At 49.5% G+C, this 22,172-nt stretch overlaps 1 protein-coding gene across 2 annotated transcripts in view; it reads left to right on the top strand.

Annotated features, from left to right (window-relative positions):
* The window catches only part of LOC140198044 (uncharacterized), a 176,829-nt gene that overhangs the window by 34,807 nt on the left and 119,850 nt on the right, over window positions 1-22,172 (top strand). For both annotated transcript variants that reach the window (XM_072258884.1, XM_072258885.1), the window contains exon 4: window positions 5,069-5,149. In XM_072258884.1, the coding sequence (XP_072114985.1) occupies window positions 5,069-5,149 (81 nt within the window). The remainder of the gene's footprint in view (window positions 1-5,068; window positions 5,150-22,172) is intronic.

A 22,172-nucleotide genomic window follows, 5' to 3' on the forward strand; every position in this document is an offset into this window, starting at 1 on the left:
TCAGACCCCTAGCTGAGCGCTTTAACACGGCCCTGTCCACTGACTCGAAGCAATCCTGTATCCACTCCTCTGCCTGTTTGCAGGGAGGAGAGGGACAGCCAAGTGACCCGTCAAGGTGGCTTGACAGAGGTGTACAAGATGATAAGAGGTATAGATCAAATGAATTGGCAGAGACTTTTTTTCCCAGGGGACAAATGGCTGATACAAGGGGCCATAACTTTTGGGTGATTGGAGGAAAGTATAGGGGAGATGTCAGAGGTAAATTCTTTTACGCAGAGAGTGGTAGGCACGTGGAACATGCTGCCGGGGGTGGTGGTAGCAGCAGATAGATTAGGGACATTTATGAAATTCTTAGATAGTCACGTAAATGATAAAAAAAAAATGCAGGGCTATATAGGAAGGAAGGGTTATATTGATTTTAGAGTAGATTAAAAGATCGATACAACATTGTGGACCTATACTGTGCTAGTATGTTATGTTTTTCTCTTTCTTTCTCTCTCCCCTCTCCCCTGGATTAACGAATTCCTGTGCTAGTCTGAAAGATCTGAACTCCTTTAAATTTAAAAGAATGAGAGATGACTTTATTCGAACATCTGACACAGATGATGTCACTAATGGGAGAGGCACAAGCAAGGGGACATACTTACATAGTTACAAGATAAAGTGCCATTCATTTAAAACTGAGGTGAATGGAAATTCCTTCTTGTGGGGGGAGGGGGTGTTGTGAATCTCTGGAATTCTCTGCGCCTCAGATTGGTGGGGGGCCAGATTATTGGATATATGTACAGTGAAGCTGTAAATAATTAATAGATGGAAGAATTGAGGGTCATGAGGAACTGGAACTGAAGAGGAGTTGAGGCCAGCATTTTTCAGCCACGGTCACATTGAATGAGAAGGGCAGGCTTGAGGGGTTGAATAGCCTGCTCCTCCCATTTTCATGTGTCCTTGATTGGGAATTGCTGTAAAATCTCAGGTGAAGCATCTACAGCTTCCTCATTGCCTTTTTAAAACCCTGATCGTAGGTACCTGAATCATGTTTAATGTTATTTATTATCTTTTTAGAATATTCTTGCTTTGTGTTGTTTTCTTTCTAAATTACCCTTTTTCTCTTATCTGAACTAGATGTGCTTTAAGGAGTGCTCTCTTCCCTGATGACCCTGCCACCAAACACTAGGTCCCTTTCACCAAACACCCTGTCTGGGACTCTGCTTTGTCTGGTTGGCTACCAAGGGAAAACAGCATTCCCTAACCCTGTGGCAAATCGTTTCTTCCTGCAGGGGTATGAATCTCCTGTGCATCGAGATCCTTTCCGAGATTGTACACTGTGAGAGGGGGTCGTATGTGTGCAGTGATGGTTTGGGGCTGTTCCGTCTCCTAGGGCAGAGAAATTCAGCACGTTCAGCATGCCCTGACAAATGAGACCAGGTGATTAGTAATTGCTTTCAGCCACCAGCTTTCGTGGGTCAGGTCTGTGGGCTTGTGTCAAGCTGAAGCTGACAGAGATCCCGGCAAGGAAAGAATGTATTAAAGATGTAAATATTTAGTGGAGGAGTTCTGTTCTGATTGGTCGCACATCTGGACAAGGCTTCCAGATCGACGTAACTCTCAAGATGTTGGCTGTGCGCATGCATCTCCTTTCATGGTCAGACTGCAATTGATTCCAGACAGTGAGAACAAGAGATGAAATATGTTGCTTCTGGGTCTCCGCTGTGAGGCTAACACGGATCACAGCTGGGCCGGGAGGCAGGGCAGCTTGGTTCCCTTCCATGGGCAGCTCCTTGGGTCCCCTGTGTCTGTGTGCTCACCTTAAACCCCAGCCCTGCTCCTCAGCCCCACACCCTGCGGGAGGGAAGTCCCCATTCCCCCACTCTGGGGAAGGGAACCTCACCTGGGTTCTGTATTTGATTGGTGCTGGACCCACATTGAGGCCCTGTGGATCCGCTGTTCCCCAGCCCCCTGAAATACAAGGCCGTCTCTGCAGGGGCCCCACCGGGCTTTAGCGGAGGAAGGAGCCCTGCTGCTTTCGATCTTCCCCAACAATTAGGGTCTCAGTCGCTTGCACGCGCCTCTTCCTTGCATCCTCAGGGCTGAAGATTAATGGTGGTGTTTTGGAAATAACATATTGAACTCATCTGATTGTGAGAGAGGGGTTGAGGAAGCTTGAGAGTGTTCTCTCTTCCTCCCTCCCTTTGATTTCTAACGTATCAGAATAAAGGAGAGTCTGTTACAGTAACAGAAAGCCATTCTCACTGCTTGCTCTGTCAGATTTTGGCTTTATTGGTTATCAAAAGCACTTTGTGTATGGAGCCACGATGTCAATAGACTTGCTGTCCTTAAAAGAAAAAAAAGGTTATGGACAGTATGTTGACAACAGTCATTACAGTTCAATGAATAATTGCATTTCAAATATGGAAACGCTGGGGGCTGTTAACAGATTAGTTGCAGGAATGTTCCTTTCTTCACTGCCTGTGTGATCTATGCACAAGCAGTGAAACAAAACGGTAGTGTAGCAGTTCATGCCACACTTTACGGTGTCAGCTGTAAAATCGATCGGGGTTCAACTCCTGCCACTGTCTGTTAGGAGTTTGTACGTTCTCCCTGTGACGTCCACAGGGTCCCCACACATTCCAAGTGCGTACGGTTAGGGGTTGGAGAGGTGTGGGCATGCTATGTTGGCACTGCAAGCATGGCGACACATACGGGCTGCCCCCAGCGCAAACCTCGCTGGACACAGATGACGTGAGTGACTGTGCGTGTGACAAGTGAAGCTAATTTTTTTTAAAAAAACGCTGTTACCACAAATGCAATCGAGAGCTAGGTGTTAGAAATGTCACAGACTTTAATTAGCACAGGCATCGTTAATATCCCACAGATATCTGCAGGGTGCTTCAAGAATCTGGAAGCACTTAGCATGCATGGAATGTAACATCCTAAACCCCAGACACCAGCATGGACAAATCTTAAATATTCCCAAGATTTCCCATATTTCCTCTTTCTCTTGTTCCCAAACTTGGTCTGTGCCCAGCGGAATACTGTCTGTGACCTCTCACCTGGGTTCCCAGAAAGCAGGCTCCTGTGATCTCGTGACCATTTAAGGAAAACTGTGGGTTGTCTGACACTGTGAAAGTCTGTGCAGCACACAGAGCACGGATATGGGTGATCTGTAACAAAGACGTCCCGTCTTTAATGAACATGTACTGCAGACACACACACACACACACACACACACACACACACACACACACACACACGTCCCTTCCCCAGTAACGCAGACTGTCTCAATCACCAGAGACCGACATGTCCTGGTATGGGAATAATCTTCCTACACAAAGAAACTAATTTCTCCAAGCTCCAGGAAGAAGTTAAAAAGCTGATAAGAAAGATAAGCACAGTGAATCTGGTCGAGTGGAGGCTTCACTTGAGGAAATGCATGCCTGCATGGAGGTGATATTGATGATGGGAATGTCTAGTTTTAAAGGCTCTCGTCATGTTGCTCTGACGGCATGCCCTTGACAAACACTCGAAGCTGAGTGCTCTCACAAAGACCACATCTAAACAAAATGCTGGTCTGGAAATTCTTTACGTTTCAGCCACAGAGTGCAGCCAGCAGCGTTCCCTGGAGGGTTGTGAGTCAGTTGGAGAGTGTGGGATTGAGGTGACGTCACGAGGCTGGAAGGTGGAATGCTTGTTTCCCTGGGGGGAACCAGCTGGGGTTTTGTGGAGACACACGGAACTGATGGTTGTTCTCTTGCGGTCCACCACTATGGTTTCCCAGGCCACAACAGTTGGTGCTGTGCCATAACCACCCAGCCAAGACACTGACGGTGATATAGAAGCATCAGAGTACAGAGGGAAGCCATCCAGCCATCCCTGTCCACCAGACCAGCTCACATTTTTTCACCCACTGCAACTGCTCCATAGCCTTGCAAATATTTACTTGCCTTATGAACAAATTCTGCTGAGGCTCCACACATCTACAGGCAGTGAGACCTGTCTCCATCGTAACTACAGTGTCACTCACCCTCAGTACTGCCCCTCCCACTGTGTACAATCCCTCGGTGGTTCTTCTCCCTCATTAACACCCCTCCTTCAGTACCACCCCTCCCACAGTGTGACACTCCATTATCACCGCTCCCACAGTGTGACACTCCCTCATTAACACCCCTCCCTCGGTACCACCCCTCCCGCAGTGTAACTCTCCCCCATTAACACTCTCCCACAGTGTGACAATCCCTCATCAACACCCCTCCCACAGTGTGACACTCCCTCATTAATGCCCCTCCCACAGTGTGACACTCCTTCATTAACACCCCTCCCGCAGTGTGACACTCCCTCAGTACCACCCCTCCCCCAGTGTGACAATTCCTCATTAACACCCCTCCCACAGTGTGACACTCCCTCATTAACACTCTCCCAGTGTGACACTCCCTCATTAACACCCCTCCCGCAGTGTGACCCTCCCTCAGTACCATCCCTCCCGCAGTGTGACTCTTCCACAGTACCACCCTCCCACAGTGTGACCCTCCCTCAGTACCACCCCTCCCACAGTGTGACCCTCCCTCAGTACCACCCCCCCACAGTGTGGCCCTCCCATAGTTTCGGCCTCTCTGTTCTCTCCACTCTCCCTCCGACAGCTTACACTTTACTCTCCTGCGTCCAGAATATGCCTTCGCCAACTTTATTTTTACAAGCAGTCTAAAGTTTACACATGCACAATAAGTGGGTTCCATAAAACTATTAATGATTTCAAATTAAGATATGGTTATCATTATCCAAAAAAAGAGCTCTTGTGTGGACCACCGTTCACATGACTCCCCCACAGAGACTGCATAGTCCTTCTCCAAGGACACCGAGGCACGCACGTACCCCTGGGAAGAGGGGCAGGCAGTCAGCCTGGACGCACGAATGGCCATCTTGGCCGTGCCGAGGAGCAAGGCTGCTCGGAAATCCCCCAGTCGACCCACTCGGGGTGCCAGTGGATAGGGGCTATGTAAATCACAGGTCCGGTGATCACAGGCGTTTATCTGACTTGCCGCACTTCAGTTACATTGTTTTATTTCTTCTGCAGGGTGGCAAATCGTACTTGGGACCCTGTAATGGCAGAGACTGCTCGGCAGGATGCCAGTGTTTCCCAGAGAAAGGAGCAAGGGTAAGTACACAACGCAGCCCCTGCCTCGCTGTATAGCTCCGCAGTCACAAACGCTCTGCTCTCTTTGTCTAAAGCTTAAGGAACGTTGTGCATGGCAGTTAAACTACACCGTACTCACTGTACATTGCTACATTGTGGAGCAGATCTCTATGGGACAGATCCCTCACTATAGGTCGGATCTCTCACTGTGGGTGGTATTTGCTCTGTTTTCCCAGCTTATATGAGTTTGTTGAGTTGTGTACATGTAAATGTAGCCGCACTTTTCTGGACTGTCCCTTCCATCCTGAAGAAAACTTTCCTTTCTTTATTAATCTTTTTATTGATTTAAAAGGAACATAAATACAAACAAGAGGAGAATTATCTCAAATATATTTATCAATAACAATACAGAGATCAAAATAGACATTATCAAAATCATACATAGTGTTAAGCCAGTATATAATATATAATACAAAAGAAAACAGCAATTCTCCTTTTATCAGTTCATGAAGAGGAAAGAAAAAACTTTGAATTTTGAATGAAGGGAAAAAACCCCACTACGCTATACAAAAAAAAGAAACAAAAAAAAAGGGACTGGGCAGTCTATTCTGAGGATATGAACAAAAAAAAAGACTTTCTGATCAAATCTAAAACTTCGGAAAAAAATTGGGAGAGTAATAAATCAAATCAAATGAAAATATTGAATAAAAGGTCGCCAGATTTGCTCAAATTTAAAGGATGTGTCAAATGTCCGACTTCTTATTTTCTCTAAACTTGAACAGGACGTAATGGAGGAGAGCCAATAAAAGACAGCAGGTGGATTTGAATCCTTCCACTTCAGTAAAATGGCTCTCCTAGCCAATAAAGTTGAAAAGGCTATCATACATTGAGCAGAAACAGGAATATTTCCTGCTCCTGATGGGGTAATCCCAAAGATTGCCGTAAGTAAATTAGGTGGTAGGTCCAGATCCAAGACTTTTGATAAAGTTTTAAAAACATCTCTCCAAAAATTGTCCAGCTTTATACAAGACCAAAACATATGAGTTAAAGTGGCCACCTCACTACTACATCTGTCACAAACAGGACTGATGTTGGAAAAACTACCTGCTAATTTATCCTTTGACATATGGGCCCAATGCACTACCTTGAACTGTATCAAGGAATGACGGGCACAAATAGATGAGTTATTAACCAAATGAAGAATTTTACTCCATTGATTATCTGAAAATGACTCTTGAACTTCCAATTCCTAAGCACATTTAATTTTATCATTAGATATCATTCGTAAATTCAATATCCGTTTATAAATTATAGCTCTCAACCCTTTTTGAAGTGGTTTAAGCTGAAAGAGAGCATTGAGAAAAGTAAAACAGACCACTTGCACAGCTTTGGGAAGTGCCCGCGGGAGGGGGACGAGTCTTGAGCAACGCACACAAAACGCTGGAGGGACTCAGCAGGTCGGGCGGCATTCATGGAAGTGGCTCGGCCCGAGATCCTTCATCAGGACTGGAAAGGAAGGGGGAAGGAGCCGGAATAGGGGAAGGGAGCATGAGATGGAAAGTGACAGGTGAAGCCGGATTGCAGTGGGAAGCTGGGAGGTGCCAGGTGAAGGACTGAAGAAGCAGGAATCTGGGAGGAGAGAAGAGTGGACCATGGGGGAAAAGGAAGGAGGAGAGGAGAAGGGGTTAGAGGGGAGCCAGAATGGGGAAAAGAGAGAAGGGGGAGGGGGGAGAAGTTATCAGAAGCTAGAGAAATTGATGTTTGTACCTTCAGGTTGGAGGCTGCCCGGACGGAATATAGGGTGTTGCTGCTCCACCCTGAGAGTGGCCTCATCATAGCAACAGAGGAGGTCTTGGGCCACGTGTCGGAATGGGAGTGGGGAGTGGTCTCAAAATGGGTGGCCACCAGGAAACCCTGCCTTTTGTGGCGGACGGAGTAGTCGTACCAGCTCCTGTCTTCCCGACGCCTTTGCTTTCACGTCCTTCCACTGAGTGTGGGGGGGGGGGGGCTCCTCCCATTTGGCTCCGGTTCTCAGCCCCGTCGTTTGCATTGGAGCAGACCACAGTGAATACGTCCTCAGCTTGCTCTGGAGGCCGAAGCCCGCATCTTCAGGTAGCTAGTAGAGAGCAGGTGATTTCGGGAATAGGTTCCAGGGAATAGGTTCGGGAATAGGCGCCTGGCCCATCGGGAGACCCCGCCGGAATCTGGGCTGTGGCTCTGGGAGGTTAATCTGCCCTTGAGATTGTCCCTTTGCATTCCTGGGCTGTGAGCGCAGTGGCTGAGAACACAGTCTTTCAACAGGCAGCATCGTGGGAACTCAGCCATCAACCCACCACTGAACATGTCAGCTCAAGGGACTTCCCTCATGACCTCCCAGGGCTCCCGACCTCACAGCCTTGGAGGACTGCTCTGACCCCAGACTGAACTCGCATTACAAATTGACCGTTTAATCCTGTCGCTCAGATACTTCCGTTTGGCTGCTTTACAAGAGGCTGGATTACTGAGTGACAGACTGCCCGAGCATCTGTTAGGGAGTCGCACAGTCCACTGAGTCCGTGGGGACCTTCAGAGAGCTTCGCAGAGACCGCTGTCCCCCTCGATGGGGCAGGCTTACCCTCTCACCCGCTGTCTTGGAGATGGGGGTCACACCAAGTTTGCTCCAGATTACTGAGAGCTTTATAGCAGTGAGAACATAAAACTATAGAGCAGAGTACAGGCCCTTTGGCCCACAATGGTGTGCTGACCTTTTAACCTACTCCATGTTCAGTCTAACACTTCCCTCCTACATAGCTCTTTTCATCCATGTGTCTGTCCAGGAGTTTCTTAAGTGTCTCTACCACCACCCCAGCAGTACACCCAACACTTTCTGTCTGCAGAAAACAATCCTACCCCCGACATTCCCCCTTTACTTTTCTTCATTCATCTTAACATAATGCCCTCTTATATGAGCCATTTCTGCCCTTGGAAAAGGGTGCTGGCTGTCCATGCTATTATCATCTTCTCACCTCTAGTTAACCTGGTTAATGTGGGGCAACATTAGGTCGGGTGAATTAAAGCCGTCAGCGTGGGCAGCTCCGAGCTGGAAAACGAGGTGAGAGGGTTCCCGGGGACCTGTGACCGGTCATAGGGACACGCCTGCCACGGAGGAGTGGCGGGATTCCGGGGAGTTGCAGGAGGACAGAGTTGGGGGAGGGCGGAGATCTCGGAGACTGGGGGGGGGGTACGGGTGGAGACAGAATTAGTGCGGCCAGGCTGTGGGGAATTCTAACAAAGGCACGAGTTAGTTCCCGGGGAGAGAATGGGGTTGGGGTGGGGTGGAAGGAGTGGACGGTCCTTGGTGTCCGCACTCCCACTACATGTTACATGTTTTGGGTGATTACAGAGGGGTGTGGGGAATGCTGTCCCATCTCCCCACCCTTGCTCACAACTCCACTGACTGCTGTCTGCACTGGGAGTAGAGGCCCTTCCACATTCCCCACTGCAGGGAGAGAGGCCCCAGACCCTCTGGGTGGCAGTGGGGATTGGGAGGGCGTGGGCTGGGGTCTCTACCGGCTGCTCGCAGTCTTCACCATTCTAGACCATGGACTCAAGCTACTAGAATGTTCTGCCCCAAGAGAGGGTCTGGTGATAAGCGGATTTATCCTGTCAGGGTAAGGTCTTTATTCCTTGGACTGTAGGGGAAGCAGGGACAAGATTATAGCAATGTTTAGTATTAAGAGGGGTGCAGGTAAGGGGAGTGGGAACAGTGGTAACCCAGGGTAGGGAATGTACAAAACTAAGGGGCTTGGGCTTAGGGTGAGAGGGGGAAGAATGAGTGAATGCGGGGAGGATGTTCCTGCAGTGGGGGAATCTAGGACCAGAGGACTTAGCCTCGGAGTACAAAGAGATAAGGAGGAATTTCTTTAGCCAAGATGGCATTCAACCTGTGGAATTCATTGCTATAGATGGCTGTGGAGGCCAAATAATTGGTTCTATTTAAAGTGGTGGTTGATAGGTTCTTGATTAGTAAGGGTGTCAAAGGTTATGGGGAGAAGGCAGGAAAATGGGGTTAGAAGAATAATAAATCAGCCACGTTGGAATGGCAGAGCAACTCGATGGGCCAAATGGCCTAACTCTGCTCCTATGTCTAATGGTCTGATGGTCTAACGGAGAGGGAACTCGATATTACAGAATAACTAGTGGAGCTGTTACTGAGTAACCAGAGCTGATACTGTATTAACAAACAGGCACAGAGCAGTGGGCTGGGCAAAGGGGAGATGTGTGGTGGTTCCCTGCTTAAGGAAAAAAAGTGAGGGACAGAGAGGGGAGAAGGAGGGAGAGGGGGGAGAGAGAGAGGGAGAAGGGGAGAGAGGAGGGAAATGAGAGTTAGGGAGGGGGAAAAGAAGAAGCAAAAGGAGAAGATAATGGAGAAAACAGCAGGGGTGGGGATGGAGAGCTCTGTGGGATGTATGTAGCCAGGAAGGGAGAAGCAGGTTGGAGGGAGAGGTTAAAGGTAAGGAGAAAGAGGAGGTGAGAAAGTGAGTGAGAAAATGGAGAAGGGGAGGAAATGCCAGCCTAGCCCAGGGAAGGGAAGATGCTCCCTGGATAGCGTTCACTCTGTGGGGGCCTCTACTTGCCCCTTGGGTATCAGAGGGCAGAGTTCTCTCTGTGGGGGCCTCTACTTGCCCCTTGGGTATCAGAGGTGGGCTGGATCCTTCAGCAGTGAGTAGCTGGTCTCTGCCCAGTTCCCATCCGTAACAGGATGTGGGAATCTACAGCCTAATACCACAGTGAGCTGAACAGTGTTTCTACTTTGCCTTTTGATTTAAACCAGATGTTGGATTAAAATGAAACCCGAACATCCTGTTGTAAAACGTTGAGAACTGTGAAAGAGCCTGTTGCGTTACTGGGTGGAAACTTATCTCAAGGTCCTTCCCAGCCGCTGGAGGTCACTGGCTCTCCAGAGGAAACTTCCCAGCCGCTGGTCACTGGCCCTCCAGAGGAAACTTCCCAGCTGCTGGAGGTCACTGGCCCTCCAGAGGAAACTTCCCAGCCGCTGGAGGTCACTGGCCCTCCAGAGGAAACTTCCCAGCCGCTGGAGGTCACTGGCCCTCCAGAGGAAACTTCCCAGCCGCTGGAGGTCACTGGCTGCCAGAGGAACCTTGCCGATAACATGATATCGGGGGAGATTTAGTCCTCTTTCAACTGTTTGTTCGGCCAGGCTGTTCTGTGACCATTGACCTCTCGCAGGAAAATGAGTGGTAGGCAGAGGAGGGTGGGGAGGGGAACCCTCCGGTCACCACAGTTATTGTGGATTATTGCCCCCTGCCCCGCCCGCTCTTTAACTTCACCTAAACTAAAACTATAACCATAACCCTGCAAGTTGCACAGGCGCTGGCTCAAGATCGGTTTTACTCCTGTTAGATTTTTTTTGTATACAAAGCAGAGACAATTAAGGGGAGATTTAACGGAGGTGCTCGAAACGAGGGAGGGTTTTAATGGAGTAAATACAACGGATCTGTTTTCTGGGAGAGGGTGACTGGTGCCCTGGGGACACGGAGTGGAGGAGGTGGCTGCAGATCAAAGTCCCCACTGTGGTACCCCGAGTACTCCATGTATTGGAGGGAGGGAGAGGCTCGGGCTTTGTAGCTCTCTCTGACACACAAAGCCAACGCGACCTTAGCGCCTGGGAAACATGATCCGGCCCAGATGGTGGATCGCCTTGTTTATTTATCTGTACCTTGAACGGGACATGCCGGAATTTATTGCCCATCGCTAATTGTCCTTGAGCAGAGGAGGGGAGAGTGACTTGTTGTTGGCTCTGAGCCTGCAGGTAGGTCTGGCCCGGCAAGGGTGACGGATTCCCTTCCCTGGGGATCCTTACTAACTTTTGCAGCTGCCCACGGGCCCATGATTGAGTGCGACTAATTCCAGGCATCCTGGTCGCCCAGTTGCAGAAGAGATGCTATTAAACTGTTTTAGCCAAGATATTTACGATGTATTTAAAGTGTTTATACTGAGATACTCAATGCCAGGATGCTGCCTGGATTTGGAGACCGAAGCTACAGGGAGACGTTGTGTGAACCGGAACTTTTTAATTCAGTGATCCAGCACAGTAACAACCAAACGAGTCCACGCCGCTCGATTGCTCCCATGTGACCAGTAAACCTACAAAGGAGTATGTCTTTGGAGTGTGGGAGGAAACCGGAGCACCGGGTGAAAACCCACACGGTCCACAGGGAAAACACACAAAACTCCACACACACATGTTCTCTGAACCCGGGTCTACCGTGTTATAACAGTGTTACAGTAACCGGTACGCCACCCCGGAGTAACTGAGGGATGACCTCAGAGGCGCATATAAATTCAGGATGAAAGAGGGTAGTCATTCTCCCAGAGAGCGGGTGCTAAAAAATGAGGGCACAGGTTTAAGGTCAGAGGTGAGAGATTTGAAGGGACATTTGGGGCAACTCCTTCATGCAGAGTGGTGTCATAATGGTTGAGGCTGGCACATGAACAAGCTCTAAAATCTACCTGGATAAGTACATAGACAGGAGGGTTTAGAGGACTTTGGGGTAAATGCAGGCGGATGGGACGAGCGACACAGTCGCCGTGGCATACACACAAGAGATTCTGCAGACGCTTGAAATCTGGAGCAACACACTCAGAATGCTGGAGGAACACAGCGGGTCAGCCAGCATCTAGGGAAATGAATAACCCGTCGACCCTTCATCAGACCTGCTGAGTTCCTCGAGCGTTCTGTGTGTGCTGCTACAGTCGGCATGGAAGAGTCGGGCCGAAGGGCCTGTTTCCGCGTTTCCTTCCCAGATGCCATTTCCAAGTGCGGGGTAACGTAACGAGGGGAATCACAGGCAGAGACTTTGAGTTGGGGCTCACTTTAAGAGGCCGGTCTGTCGTGATGACGTAAATACGTGGTTTTTTTTATATATAACCACGCTTTATGTTCTGTGTTTGGTTGGTAATAAAGGAAGTTGTTACCGTCTCCCTTCAACTGAAAATGTCTCTGCCGTTTTATTTACGAAAACCTTTACGGGCAGCCGTGGTGAGACCTGAATCGCTGCCGGTTCCCTCTCTCCGCACCCCTGTCCTCATTACTGTAGCTCTCTGCTGAGGGCCTGTTGCATACTGACGGAGGTTAGGTACAGTAATTGGCCTCCCACAGGCTGGGGCATCGCACCCTTACCAGACCAAGGCTGTGGGCAGAATTAATGATTGATGAAAGCATTCCTGCTCCGTGTGGGAACAGGTGTGGGAGACATTCGCATTATTTCCTCTCTGGAGTTCATGCGCTATTAAGTCAAGGGCAGCCAGTTAAACAACAATAGAGCTCAGTCGGCCGGTGACCAGAGGACCCGACGAGAAGGAATACAGTACATAAAAGCGCTTTCACACAGAACATTGCAGTGAACTGGAACGTGCTGCCTGATAGGATGGCGGGAGCGGGTCGCACAGGGGCTTTCGAATGGAGGAATACTGTACAGGACAGTGGGAAAGACCAGAATACTGTACAGGACAGTGGGAAAGACCAGGAGAATACTGAACAGGATAGCGGGAAAGACCAGGAGAATACTGAACAGGATAGTGGGAAAGACCAGGAGAATACTGTACAGGACAGTGGGAAAAACCAGAATACTGTACAGGACAGTGGGAAAGACCAGGAGAATACTGAACAGTATAGTGGGAAAGACCAGGAGAATACTGTACGGGACAGTGGGAAAGACCAGGAGAATACTGTACAGGACAGTGGGAAAGACCAGGAGAATGGGGCGAACTTCAGGTTTTCATAATCCCAACACAGACTCAATGGGCCGAATGGCTGTTTTGCTACTGTGATTTGCAATAAGAAAACGTTCAGGTGACAAGTACTTGCCCGCAGCTGTGGTGCCTGAACACTGTCCTTGTGAATTCACTAATAACAGGGTTTAACTGGTGATGGGAGGGGGCTGGCCGCAAGGGTGATGGCCAATGAGCACTGGAAAAGGTCCGGTAGCAACATCCACTTCAGCCAGGCTGGCTGATAGGGAACACTCTGTGTGTGTGTGTGTCTGCCTGCGTGTGTTTGTATCATAGTGTATGCGTGTCTATGTGTTTCTCTGTGTGTGTGTGTGTGTGTCACCCTCGCACGATTCTGCCTGTGAGTATGACGTCACATGATGAGCATAAGAAAGGAATAATTAATGAGAGGAGGAATAATTGGTGAGAGGAGGAATTGGCTGTTCAGGATTGGGGGCCACTTGGACAGCAAGAGGAAGCAAATTGAACAGCTGGACTTCAGGGGCAGAATACACAAAGTCCCAGCTCTCAAATTCCCAGCCAATGTCCCAACTCACTGCTGGCGCCCCCCTACAATGAATGAGTTAGCTGTTCCACTCCTAGGGTCCTGTTGCTGGGAATGGGGTATTTCCCAGTCTGCTACTGTCAGAGACCACCCTGGTAAACCCAGAGCACAGGGCACCCACGGCATTCAGCCTCCAAATCTGGGTGACAATCACACACAGCGGGAGGGGAGTAGGGGGCTGCATTCCCTACCTCACTGGTAGTCGGTAGACAGCGCTTCACAGAGAGCTGGGCTCAGGGCATAGCAGTGCTCTGGTCTGGTTCCGGACAGGGCTGGTGTGTGCAGGAGGCAGGAGGTGGTTTGTTGGGAGGTAGGAGGACGGAGATGGGTTGGAGGTGGTAGGTTAGGAGGAGCATTGAAAGAAGTAGGTTGGGAGGAAGTTTGGAGGAGGGAGTGAAGTAGGGAGGACGCTGGGGTGGTTTTATAGGGAGGAGGGAATGAGGTAGAGCGAGCTGCTGATGTGGAGGTGGCAAGAACCACGGGCAGAACTGGGAGTGAGGCCAGGCGGGCGTCGGGAAAGGAATGTGTATGTGCGTGTGAGCAGACGGGCAGCAAGGCGATCTCTGCACTGAGCAGGTCTGCCCCCTGCTGGTGGAAATCGCCGAGGAAAGTTGAGGCTCCAGGTTTGGGCAGTCTGGCTCCACCCCATGAGGCTGCAGAGGTTTCCACCTCCCCTGGGATCTGAGAGGGTCAGAGGGCAAGCTGGTTATGGGAAGTTTGCAGATCTAAGTGGCCGGTACATTCCTGGTGTGTTTTCTGTACCTGTAAGATGTCTACAGATCACTGGATCGAAGGTGTGGGTCACCCCCTTAGTGTAGCATGAGCCCTTGCACTGACCCAGTACACCGTTCTGCTCAGTGCCATGCTCTGCCCTCTCACCAGTCTCGCCATCGCCCTCAGCTAATCCACTCAGGCGTCCTCTGAGTGCGTTGACAGTCTGAGTTTGGGCTGGCATGTGCCTTAGTGACGTGGGGCAAAGAACATGGATGGGCTGAATGCCCTAGTTAGGAAGCGTCTTCTCCCCTCCTCACTTCTCAGGTCAATGCTGGGGATAATCAGCTTCTGCGGCCCTTGCTCAACGTCTGTCTGATTGACCACAACGGTCAGCGGACGGGGTGGAAAGCCAGGGACAACAGTGAATGCTGGCCAGGCTCACACATCTACCCCCTCCCTTCCCCCCCACAACACGAAGCCCTCTCTAATGGATGGACTCTTGGAGAGGGAGCACGTGGAAGGAGAGAAGTGGCCGGCCGCTTTCAAGGTGGAGTTCCAGAGAGAGTAGGGCATTGAATTTGCCTGTGACCAAATCCGTGAAGGAACGGAGGTCAGGAGGGTTTGCAGCTCTGGGTTGTGGAGAGGCAAAACCATGGGGAATGCACTGTTAAGGCTAGGACATATACCGTGAATTGGAGCAGTGGGGAGGATGGAGGAACTCCGTGTGCAAGTCCAAAATTCCTTATGCGTGGCAATGCAGGTAGATAAAGTGATTAAGGGAGCACGTGGGATAGTGATCTTCATCAGTAAAGGCAGTGAATACAAGAGCTCCAACTTTATAAAACCTTGCTCAGACCTCAGCTAGAGTCCTGCGAGCTGTTCTGGTCAGCACACTATGGGAAAGTTGATGGAGACAGTGCTGGGGATGGTGCCATGGAGACTCACCAGGACGTTGCCTGGGATGGAACAGTTCAGTTATGAGTAGAGGCTGGAGAGGGTGTCCCTGTGTCCCTGGGGTGGAGGAGGACCAGAGTGACTGTGGTAAATAAACTTACGAGGGAAGTAGATCGCGAAGACTAGGAAACTCTTGTCCTGGCCAAAGGCGATACAGCCAGAGAACACCGATTTAGTGTGAGGCGAAGAGAGATATTGGAGACCCTTTTCACCCAGAGAATGGTGACTGCCTGAGAGCGTTATGTCACCAGTTAACGTGTCTAAACGAGCACTTCCGTTGCCCAGGTGTAGAGGGTTACGGGTCAAGTGCTGGGAGATGGGATTAGCCATTGGTTGGGAACAGCCTGTCTCCATCTCCTCTGACTTGATGCTCCTATGACAATGACTGTGAACAGGGTGGGAACTTTTGAACAGATCTATTGTTTAAGTGCAGGGTGAGGGTGAAAGGTTCAAAAGACTGAGTGGCTTAATGGATAAGTCTTCTGCCTTTGGTGTTTGAGGCACAGTCATCAGAAGATTGCAGGTTCGAGTCCTGTTATGGCCATTTTGAGAATGGCATGATAGTGTAGCACGTAACCTTATCGTGCCAGCTAAGAAATAAATGTTCCATTGCTGCCTATAAGGATTTTGTATGTTCTTCCCATGACTCTGTGGGTTTCCTTGGGGAACTCCAGTCTCCTTCCTCATTCCATAGGGTTAGCGCGTTGTGGGCTTGCTTAAGTTGGCACTGGCAGTGGAGTGACACTTGTGGGCTACCCAGCACAATCCTCATTGATTTGATTTGCTTTCAATGTATACGTGACAAGTAATTTTTACAAAGAGCCCAAGGTTCTGGAAGTGGAATGAGAGGCCAACTCGATGTACAAATGTGTTTATAAATAAAATTAGAGAATTCCTGAACTTCCCATCAGTATATTAACTAGGTCCTAGCAATCTGGCTGAGTTATGTATAGGAATGCCTCAGACTAAACTCATACTCTCTGATTTTTTTTATTAATGTAATCTGAAGTAATCCATTCATTAAACAAAGTATAGCCCTCAAAAAAAAATGCATCCTGTAACTCAAACTGACAGACAGTAAACAAAGGCATCAGGGACACTCACACCAAGTCTGTTTGACAGACTTGTTTGCGTACTTGCCGTCTCACCATGGGCTAGACAGCACATGGACAAGTCTGTGGAACAGCCCCGAACCCTGGGGTGACTGTGTGTGTTGGAATTCCGTGCTGCGTAGGTGGGCAGACTCTGGAGCTGGGTCTGGTGAGAATAACTGCCACTCCTCGGAGTAATTGTGGACAATTGCGTGGCTTTATGAGATATAACTCCACAATGCAGACTGATCTTAGAGAAGGTAAAAGCTCGGCACAGTATCTTGGGCCGGAGGGACTGTACCGTGCTGAACTGTTCTGTGCAATACAACCGCTGGATATCAGTCGCACCAGAAGTAAACTGCTGGGAATTCTCAGCAGGTCAAGCAGCATCTGTGAAGGAACAATTAGCCCTGGTGCAGAGTTCTGACTCAAAATGTCAGCGTACAGCTTTTGCCTCCACACATTCTGCCCGACTTGTGGAGTTATCCTAGCATTCTTCCAGCAAAAGGTGCATGGGTTCGGGAGCACAGTAGTTTTTGCAAAGTTCCCACTCCAGCAATGTTGTGGTGGCCAGATCAGTCCAGACACCTGAGAAGCTGAGAGGCTCCCCGCTGTCCTGTTCCTCATCACGCACAGGGATGACTTTCCCATACGGACACCGAGGGCAGCTGGAGGAGGCGCTGACATCCAGGGTGCATGGGCAACACTTCACCTTCCCCCACCCCCGCCTCTGCCAACGTCCCAACACGCTCCTCCTGTCTGGAGCTTCATCCTGGGACGAGCCCGGGTGGCAGTGCCTTGTGTGGGTGCTGGATCTGTCCTTCCATGGTGCAGAGGATGAGAGTGGCAGTCCAACTCAGTTAGTGTTCCCCCAAAAACAGCAGCAACAGAGCACGTCACTCGGTCTGCAACTGTGTGTGTGTGTGTGTGTGTGTGTGTGCGTGCGCGCGCACGTCTACCTGAGTGTGAGTGTGTGTATACCAGTGTGTATGTGTGTGTGAGTGCGTATGTTTGCATACCTGCATGTATGTATGTGTGTGCATAACCTGTTGTACGTGTGTGTGAGTGTGTATGTGTGCATACCTGCACGTATGTATGTGTGTGCATACCTGTGTGTGTATGTGTGTGTGTGTGTCCTGAGCTTCTCTGTTCATGTAAAGTTCATCTCTGTGAACGTGCTGAGTGTTGTGTCCTGGGGGTTGGGGTGGACTCTGATCAATTTATTTAATCTAAAGCTAATGTTAAGGCAAGTTGGGCCGTCCGGAAGGGAGCTGCTGGGTGACACTGCCAGCCATCAATCTTGTACAGAACTAGGACTTGAGCTGAGAAAGGGGACTGAACCTGACCCTCGGTGGTGACTGTGTAGAGGCCGTGAGAATGGACGCTGTAGTGATGACTTCGCCACATCAATCCTGCTCTCCAGAGAGGCCGGCAGCAGTCCTCCACTGACAGGCACTTCCGGCCCGATGTGTCTGGGGTTCCAAACCACGGCCCTCTATGTTCTTGCAGCTGACTGTCTGCATGGGAGGGCAGCTCACTTCTGTCTGTAACGGCTTTCCACTGGCTCCCGGGCGAACATGGGAACGCAGAGGGTGGGGATAGTTATGAGGATTCTCTGTGAATACATCACATTCAGACTGTAGGAGGTGGTGAATTTGTCAGTACAGCTGCTGGACTCCTTCCCTGATTTCCATCATTCCTGAGCAGCGTAACAAACCCACGCAGGGGAAAGGTTAAAATTCCAGCTGGAGACCATTCTCCAGATCTAACATAGAGAGGCTTTCAGGAAAGAGAAGCAGAATAAAGGGTGTAAAGGTAGTAAGGTAGAAGGACTAAAGTGCGTGTACTTCAATGCAAGAAGCGTCAGGAACAAAGGTGATGAACTGAGAGCTTGGATACATACATGGAATTATGATGTAGTGGCCATTACAGAGACTTGGCTGGCACCAGGGCCGGAATGGATTCTCAATATTCCTGGATTTCAGTGCTTTAAAAGGGATGGGGGGGGGAAGGGGAGGAGGGGTGGCATTACTGGTCAGGGATACTATTACAGCTACAGAAAGGGTGGGTAATGTAGCAGGATCCTCTTTTGAGTCAGTATGGGTGGAAGTCAGGAACAGGAAGGGAGCAGTTACTCTATTGGGAGTATTCTATAGGCCCCCTGGTAGCAGCAGGGATACCGAAGAGCAGATTGGGAGGGAGATTTTGAAAGGTGCAAGAATAACAGGGTTGTTACCATGGGTGACTTTAACTTCCCTAATACTGATTGGCACCTGATTAGTTCCAAGGGTTTAGATGGGGCAGAGTTTGTTAAGTGTGTCCAGGTTGGATTCCTGTCACAGTATGTGGACAGGCCGACCAGGGGGAATGCCATACTAGATCTAGTATTAGGTAATGAACAGGGTCAGGTCACAGACCTCTCAGTGGGTGAGCATCTGGGGGACAATGACCACCGCTCCCTGGCCTCTAGCATTATCGTAGAATCAGAGAGGACAGGAAAATTTTTAATTGGGGAAGGGCAAATTATGAGGCTATAAGGCTAGAACTTGCAGGTGTGAATTGGGATGATGTTTTTGCAGAGAAATGTACTATGGACATGTGGTCGATGTTTAGGGATCTCTTGCAGGATGTTAGGGATAAATTTGTCCCGGTGAGGAAGATAAAGAATGGTAGGGTGAAGGAACCATGGGTGACAAGTGAGGTGGAAAATCTAGTCAGGTGGAAGAAGGCAGCAGACATGAGGTTTATGAAGCAAGGATGGGTCTATTGAGGAATATAGGGAAGCAAGAAAGGAGCTTAAGAAGGGGCTGAGAAGAGCAAGAAGGGGGCATGAGAAGGCCTTGGCGGGTAAGGTAAAGGAAAACCCCAAGGCATTCTTCAATTATGTGAAGAACAAAAGGATGACAGGAGTGAAGGTAGGACCGATTAGAGATAAAGGTGGGAAGATGTACCTGGAGGCTGTGGAAGTGAACGAGGTCCTCAATGAATACTTCTCTTCGGTATTCACCAATGAGAGGGAATTTGATGACAGTGAGGACAATATGAGTGAGGTTGATGTTCTGGAGCATGTTGATATTATGGGAGTTGTTAAAATACATTAGGATGGATAAGTCCCCGGGGCCTGATGGAATATTCCCCAGGCTGCTCCATGAGGTGAGGGAAGAGATTGCTGAGCCTCTGGCTAGGATCTGTATGTCCTCGTTGTCCACGGGAGTGATACCGGAGGATTGGAAGGAGGCAAATGTTGTCCCCTTGTTCAAATAAGGTAGTAGGGATAGTCTGGGTAATTATAGACCAGTGAGCCTTACGTCTGTGGTGGGAGAGCTGTTGGAAAAGATTCTTAGAGATAGGATCTATGGGCATTTAGAGAATCTTTGTGAAGGGCAGATCGTGTCTAACAAGCCTGATAGAGTTCTTTGAGGAGGTGACCAGGCATATAGATGAGGGTAGTGCTGTGGATGTGATCTACATGGATTTTAGTAAGGCATTTGATAAGGTTCCACATGGTAGGCTTATTCAGAAAGTCAGAAGGCATGGGATCCAGGGAAGTTTGGCCAGCTGGATTCAGAATTGGCTTGCCTGCAGAAGGCAGAGGGTTGTGGTGGAGAGAGTACATTCAGATTGGAGGGTTGTGACTAGTGGTGTCCCACAAGGATCTGTTCTGGGACCTCTACTTTTCATGATTTTTATTAACAACCTGGATGTGGGGGTAGAAGGGTGGGTTGGCAAGTTTGCAGACGACACAAAGGTTGGTGGTATTGTAGGTAGTGTAGAGGATTGTTGAAGATTGCAGAGAGACATTGATAGGATGCAGAAGTGGGCTGAGAAGTGGCAGATGGAGTTCAACCCGGAGAAGTGTGAGGTGGTACACTTTGGAAGGACAAACTCCAAGGCAGAGTACAAAGTAAATGGCAGGATACTTGGTAGCAACACACATCAAAGTTGCTGGTGAACGCAGCAGGCCAGGCAGCATCTGTAGGAAGAGGTACAGTCGACGTTTCAGGCCGAGACCCTTCGTCAGGACTAACTGAAGGAAGAGTGAGTAAGGGATTTGAAAGTTGGAGGGGGAGGGGGAGATCCAAAATGATAGGAGAAGACAGGAGGGGGAGGGATAGAGCCAAGAGCTGGACAGGTGATAGGCAAAAGGGATACGAGAGGATCATGGGACAGGAGGTCTGGGAAGAAAGACAAGGGTGGGGGGGGACCCAGAGGATGGGCAAGAGGTATATTCAGAGGGACAGAGGGAGAAAAAGGAGAGTGAGAGAAAGAATGTGTGTATAAAAATAAGTAACAGATGGGGTACGAGGGGGAGGTGGGGCATTAGCGGAAGTTAGAGAAGTCGATGTTCATGCCATCAGGTTGGAGGCTACCCAGACGGAATATAAGGTGTTGTTCCTCCAACCTGAGTGTGGCTTCATCTTTACAGTAGAGGAGGCCATGGATAGACATGTCAGAATGGGAATGGGATGTGGAATTAAAATGTGTGGCCACTGGGAGATCCTGCTTTCTCTGGCGGACAGAGCGTAGGTGTTCAGCAAAGCGGTCTCCCAATCTGCGTCGGGTCTCGCCAATATATAAAAGGCCACATCGGGAGCACTGAACGCAGTATATCACCCCAGCCGACTCACAGGTGAAGTGTTGCCTCACCTGGAAGGACTGTTTGGGGCCCTGAATGGTGGTAAGGGAGGAAGTGTAAGGGCATGTGTAGCACTTGTTCGGCTTACACGGATAAGTGCCAGGAGGGAGATCAGTGGGGAGGGATGGGGGGACGAATGGACAAGGGAGTTGTGTAGGGACCGATCCCTGCAGAATGCAGAGGGGGGGGAGGGGGGGAGGTAAAGATACTGTAAAGATGAATATCCACGGCCTCCTCTACTGTAAAGATGAATATCCACGGCCTCCTCTACTGAAAGATGAAGCCACACTCAGGTTGGAGGAACAACACCTTATATTCTGTCTGGGTAGCCTCCAACCTGATGGCATGAACATCGACTTCTCTAACCTCCGCTAAGGCCCCACCTCCCCCTCGTACCCCATCTGTTACTTATTTTTATGCACACATTCTCTCACTCTCCTTTTTCTCCCTCTGTCCCTCTGAATATACCTCTTGCCCATCCTCTGGGTCCCCCCCCCTTTTCTTTCTTCCCGGACCTCCTGTCCCATGATCCTCTCATATCCCCTTTTGCCTATCACCCGTTCAGCTCTTGGCTCCATCCCTCCCCCTCCTGTCTTCTCCTATCATTTTGGATCTCCCCCTCCCCCTCTAACTTTCAAATCCCTTACTCACTCTTCCTTCAGTTAGTCCTGACGAAGGGTCTCGGCCTGAAACATCGACTGCACCTCTTCCTACAGATGCCGCCTGGCCTGCTGCGTTCACCAGCAACTTTGATGTGTGTTGCTTGAATTTCCAGCATCTGCAGAATTCCTGTTGTTTGCGTTTAAAAAAGGATACTTGGTAGAGTGGAGGAGCAGAGGAATCTGGGGATACATGTTCACAGATCCCTGAAAGTTACCTCACATGTAGATAGGGTAGTTGAGAAAGCTTATGGGGTGTTAGCTTTCATAAGTCAAGAGATAGAGTTTAAGAGTTGCAAGGTAATGATTCAGCTCTATAAAACTCTGATTAGGCCACACGTGGAGTATTGTGTCCAGTTCTGGTCGCCTCACTATAGGAAGGATGTGGAAACATTAGAAAGGGTACAGAGGAGATTTACCAGGATGCTGCCTGGTTTAGAGAGTACGCATTATGATCAGAGATTAAGGGAGCTAGGGCTTTACTCTTTGGAGAGAAGGAGGATGAGAGGAGACATGATAGAGGTGTACAAGATATTAAGAGGAATAGATAGAGTGGATAGCCAGTGCCTCTTCCCCAGGGCACCACTGCTCAATACAAGAGGACATGGCTTTAAGGTAAGGGGTGGGAAGTTCAAGGGGGATATTAGAGGAA

The sequence above is a fragment of the Mobula birostris genome, chromosome 5, assembly GCF_030028105.1.
Source record: "Mobula birostris isolate sMobBir1 chromosome 5, sMobBir1.hap1, whole genome shotgun sequence".
Lineage (NCBI taxonomy): Eukaryota > Metazoa > Chordata > Chondrichthyes > Myliobatiformes > Myliobatidae > Mobula > Mobula birostris.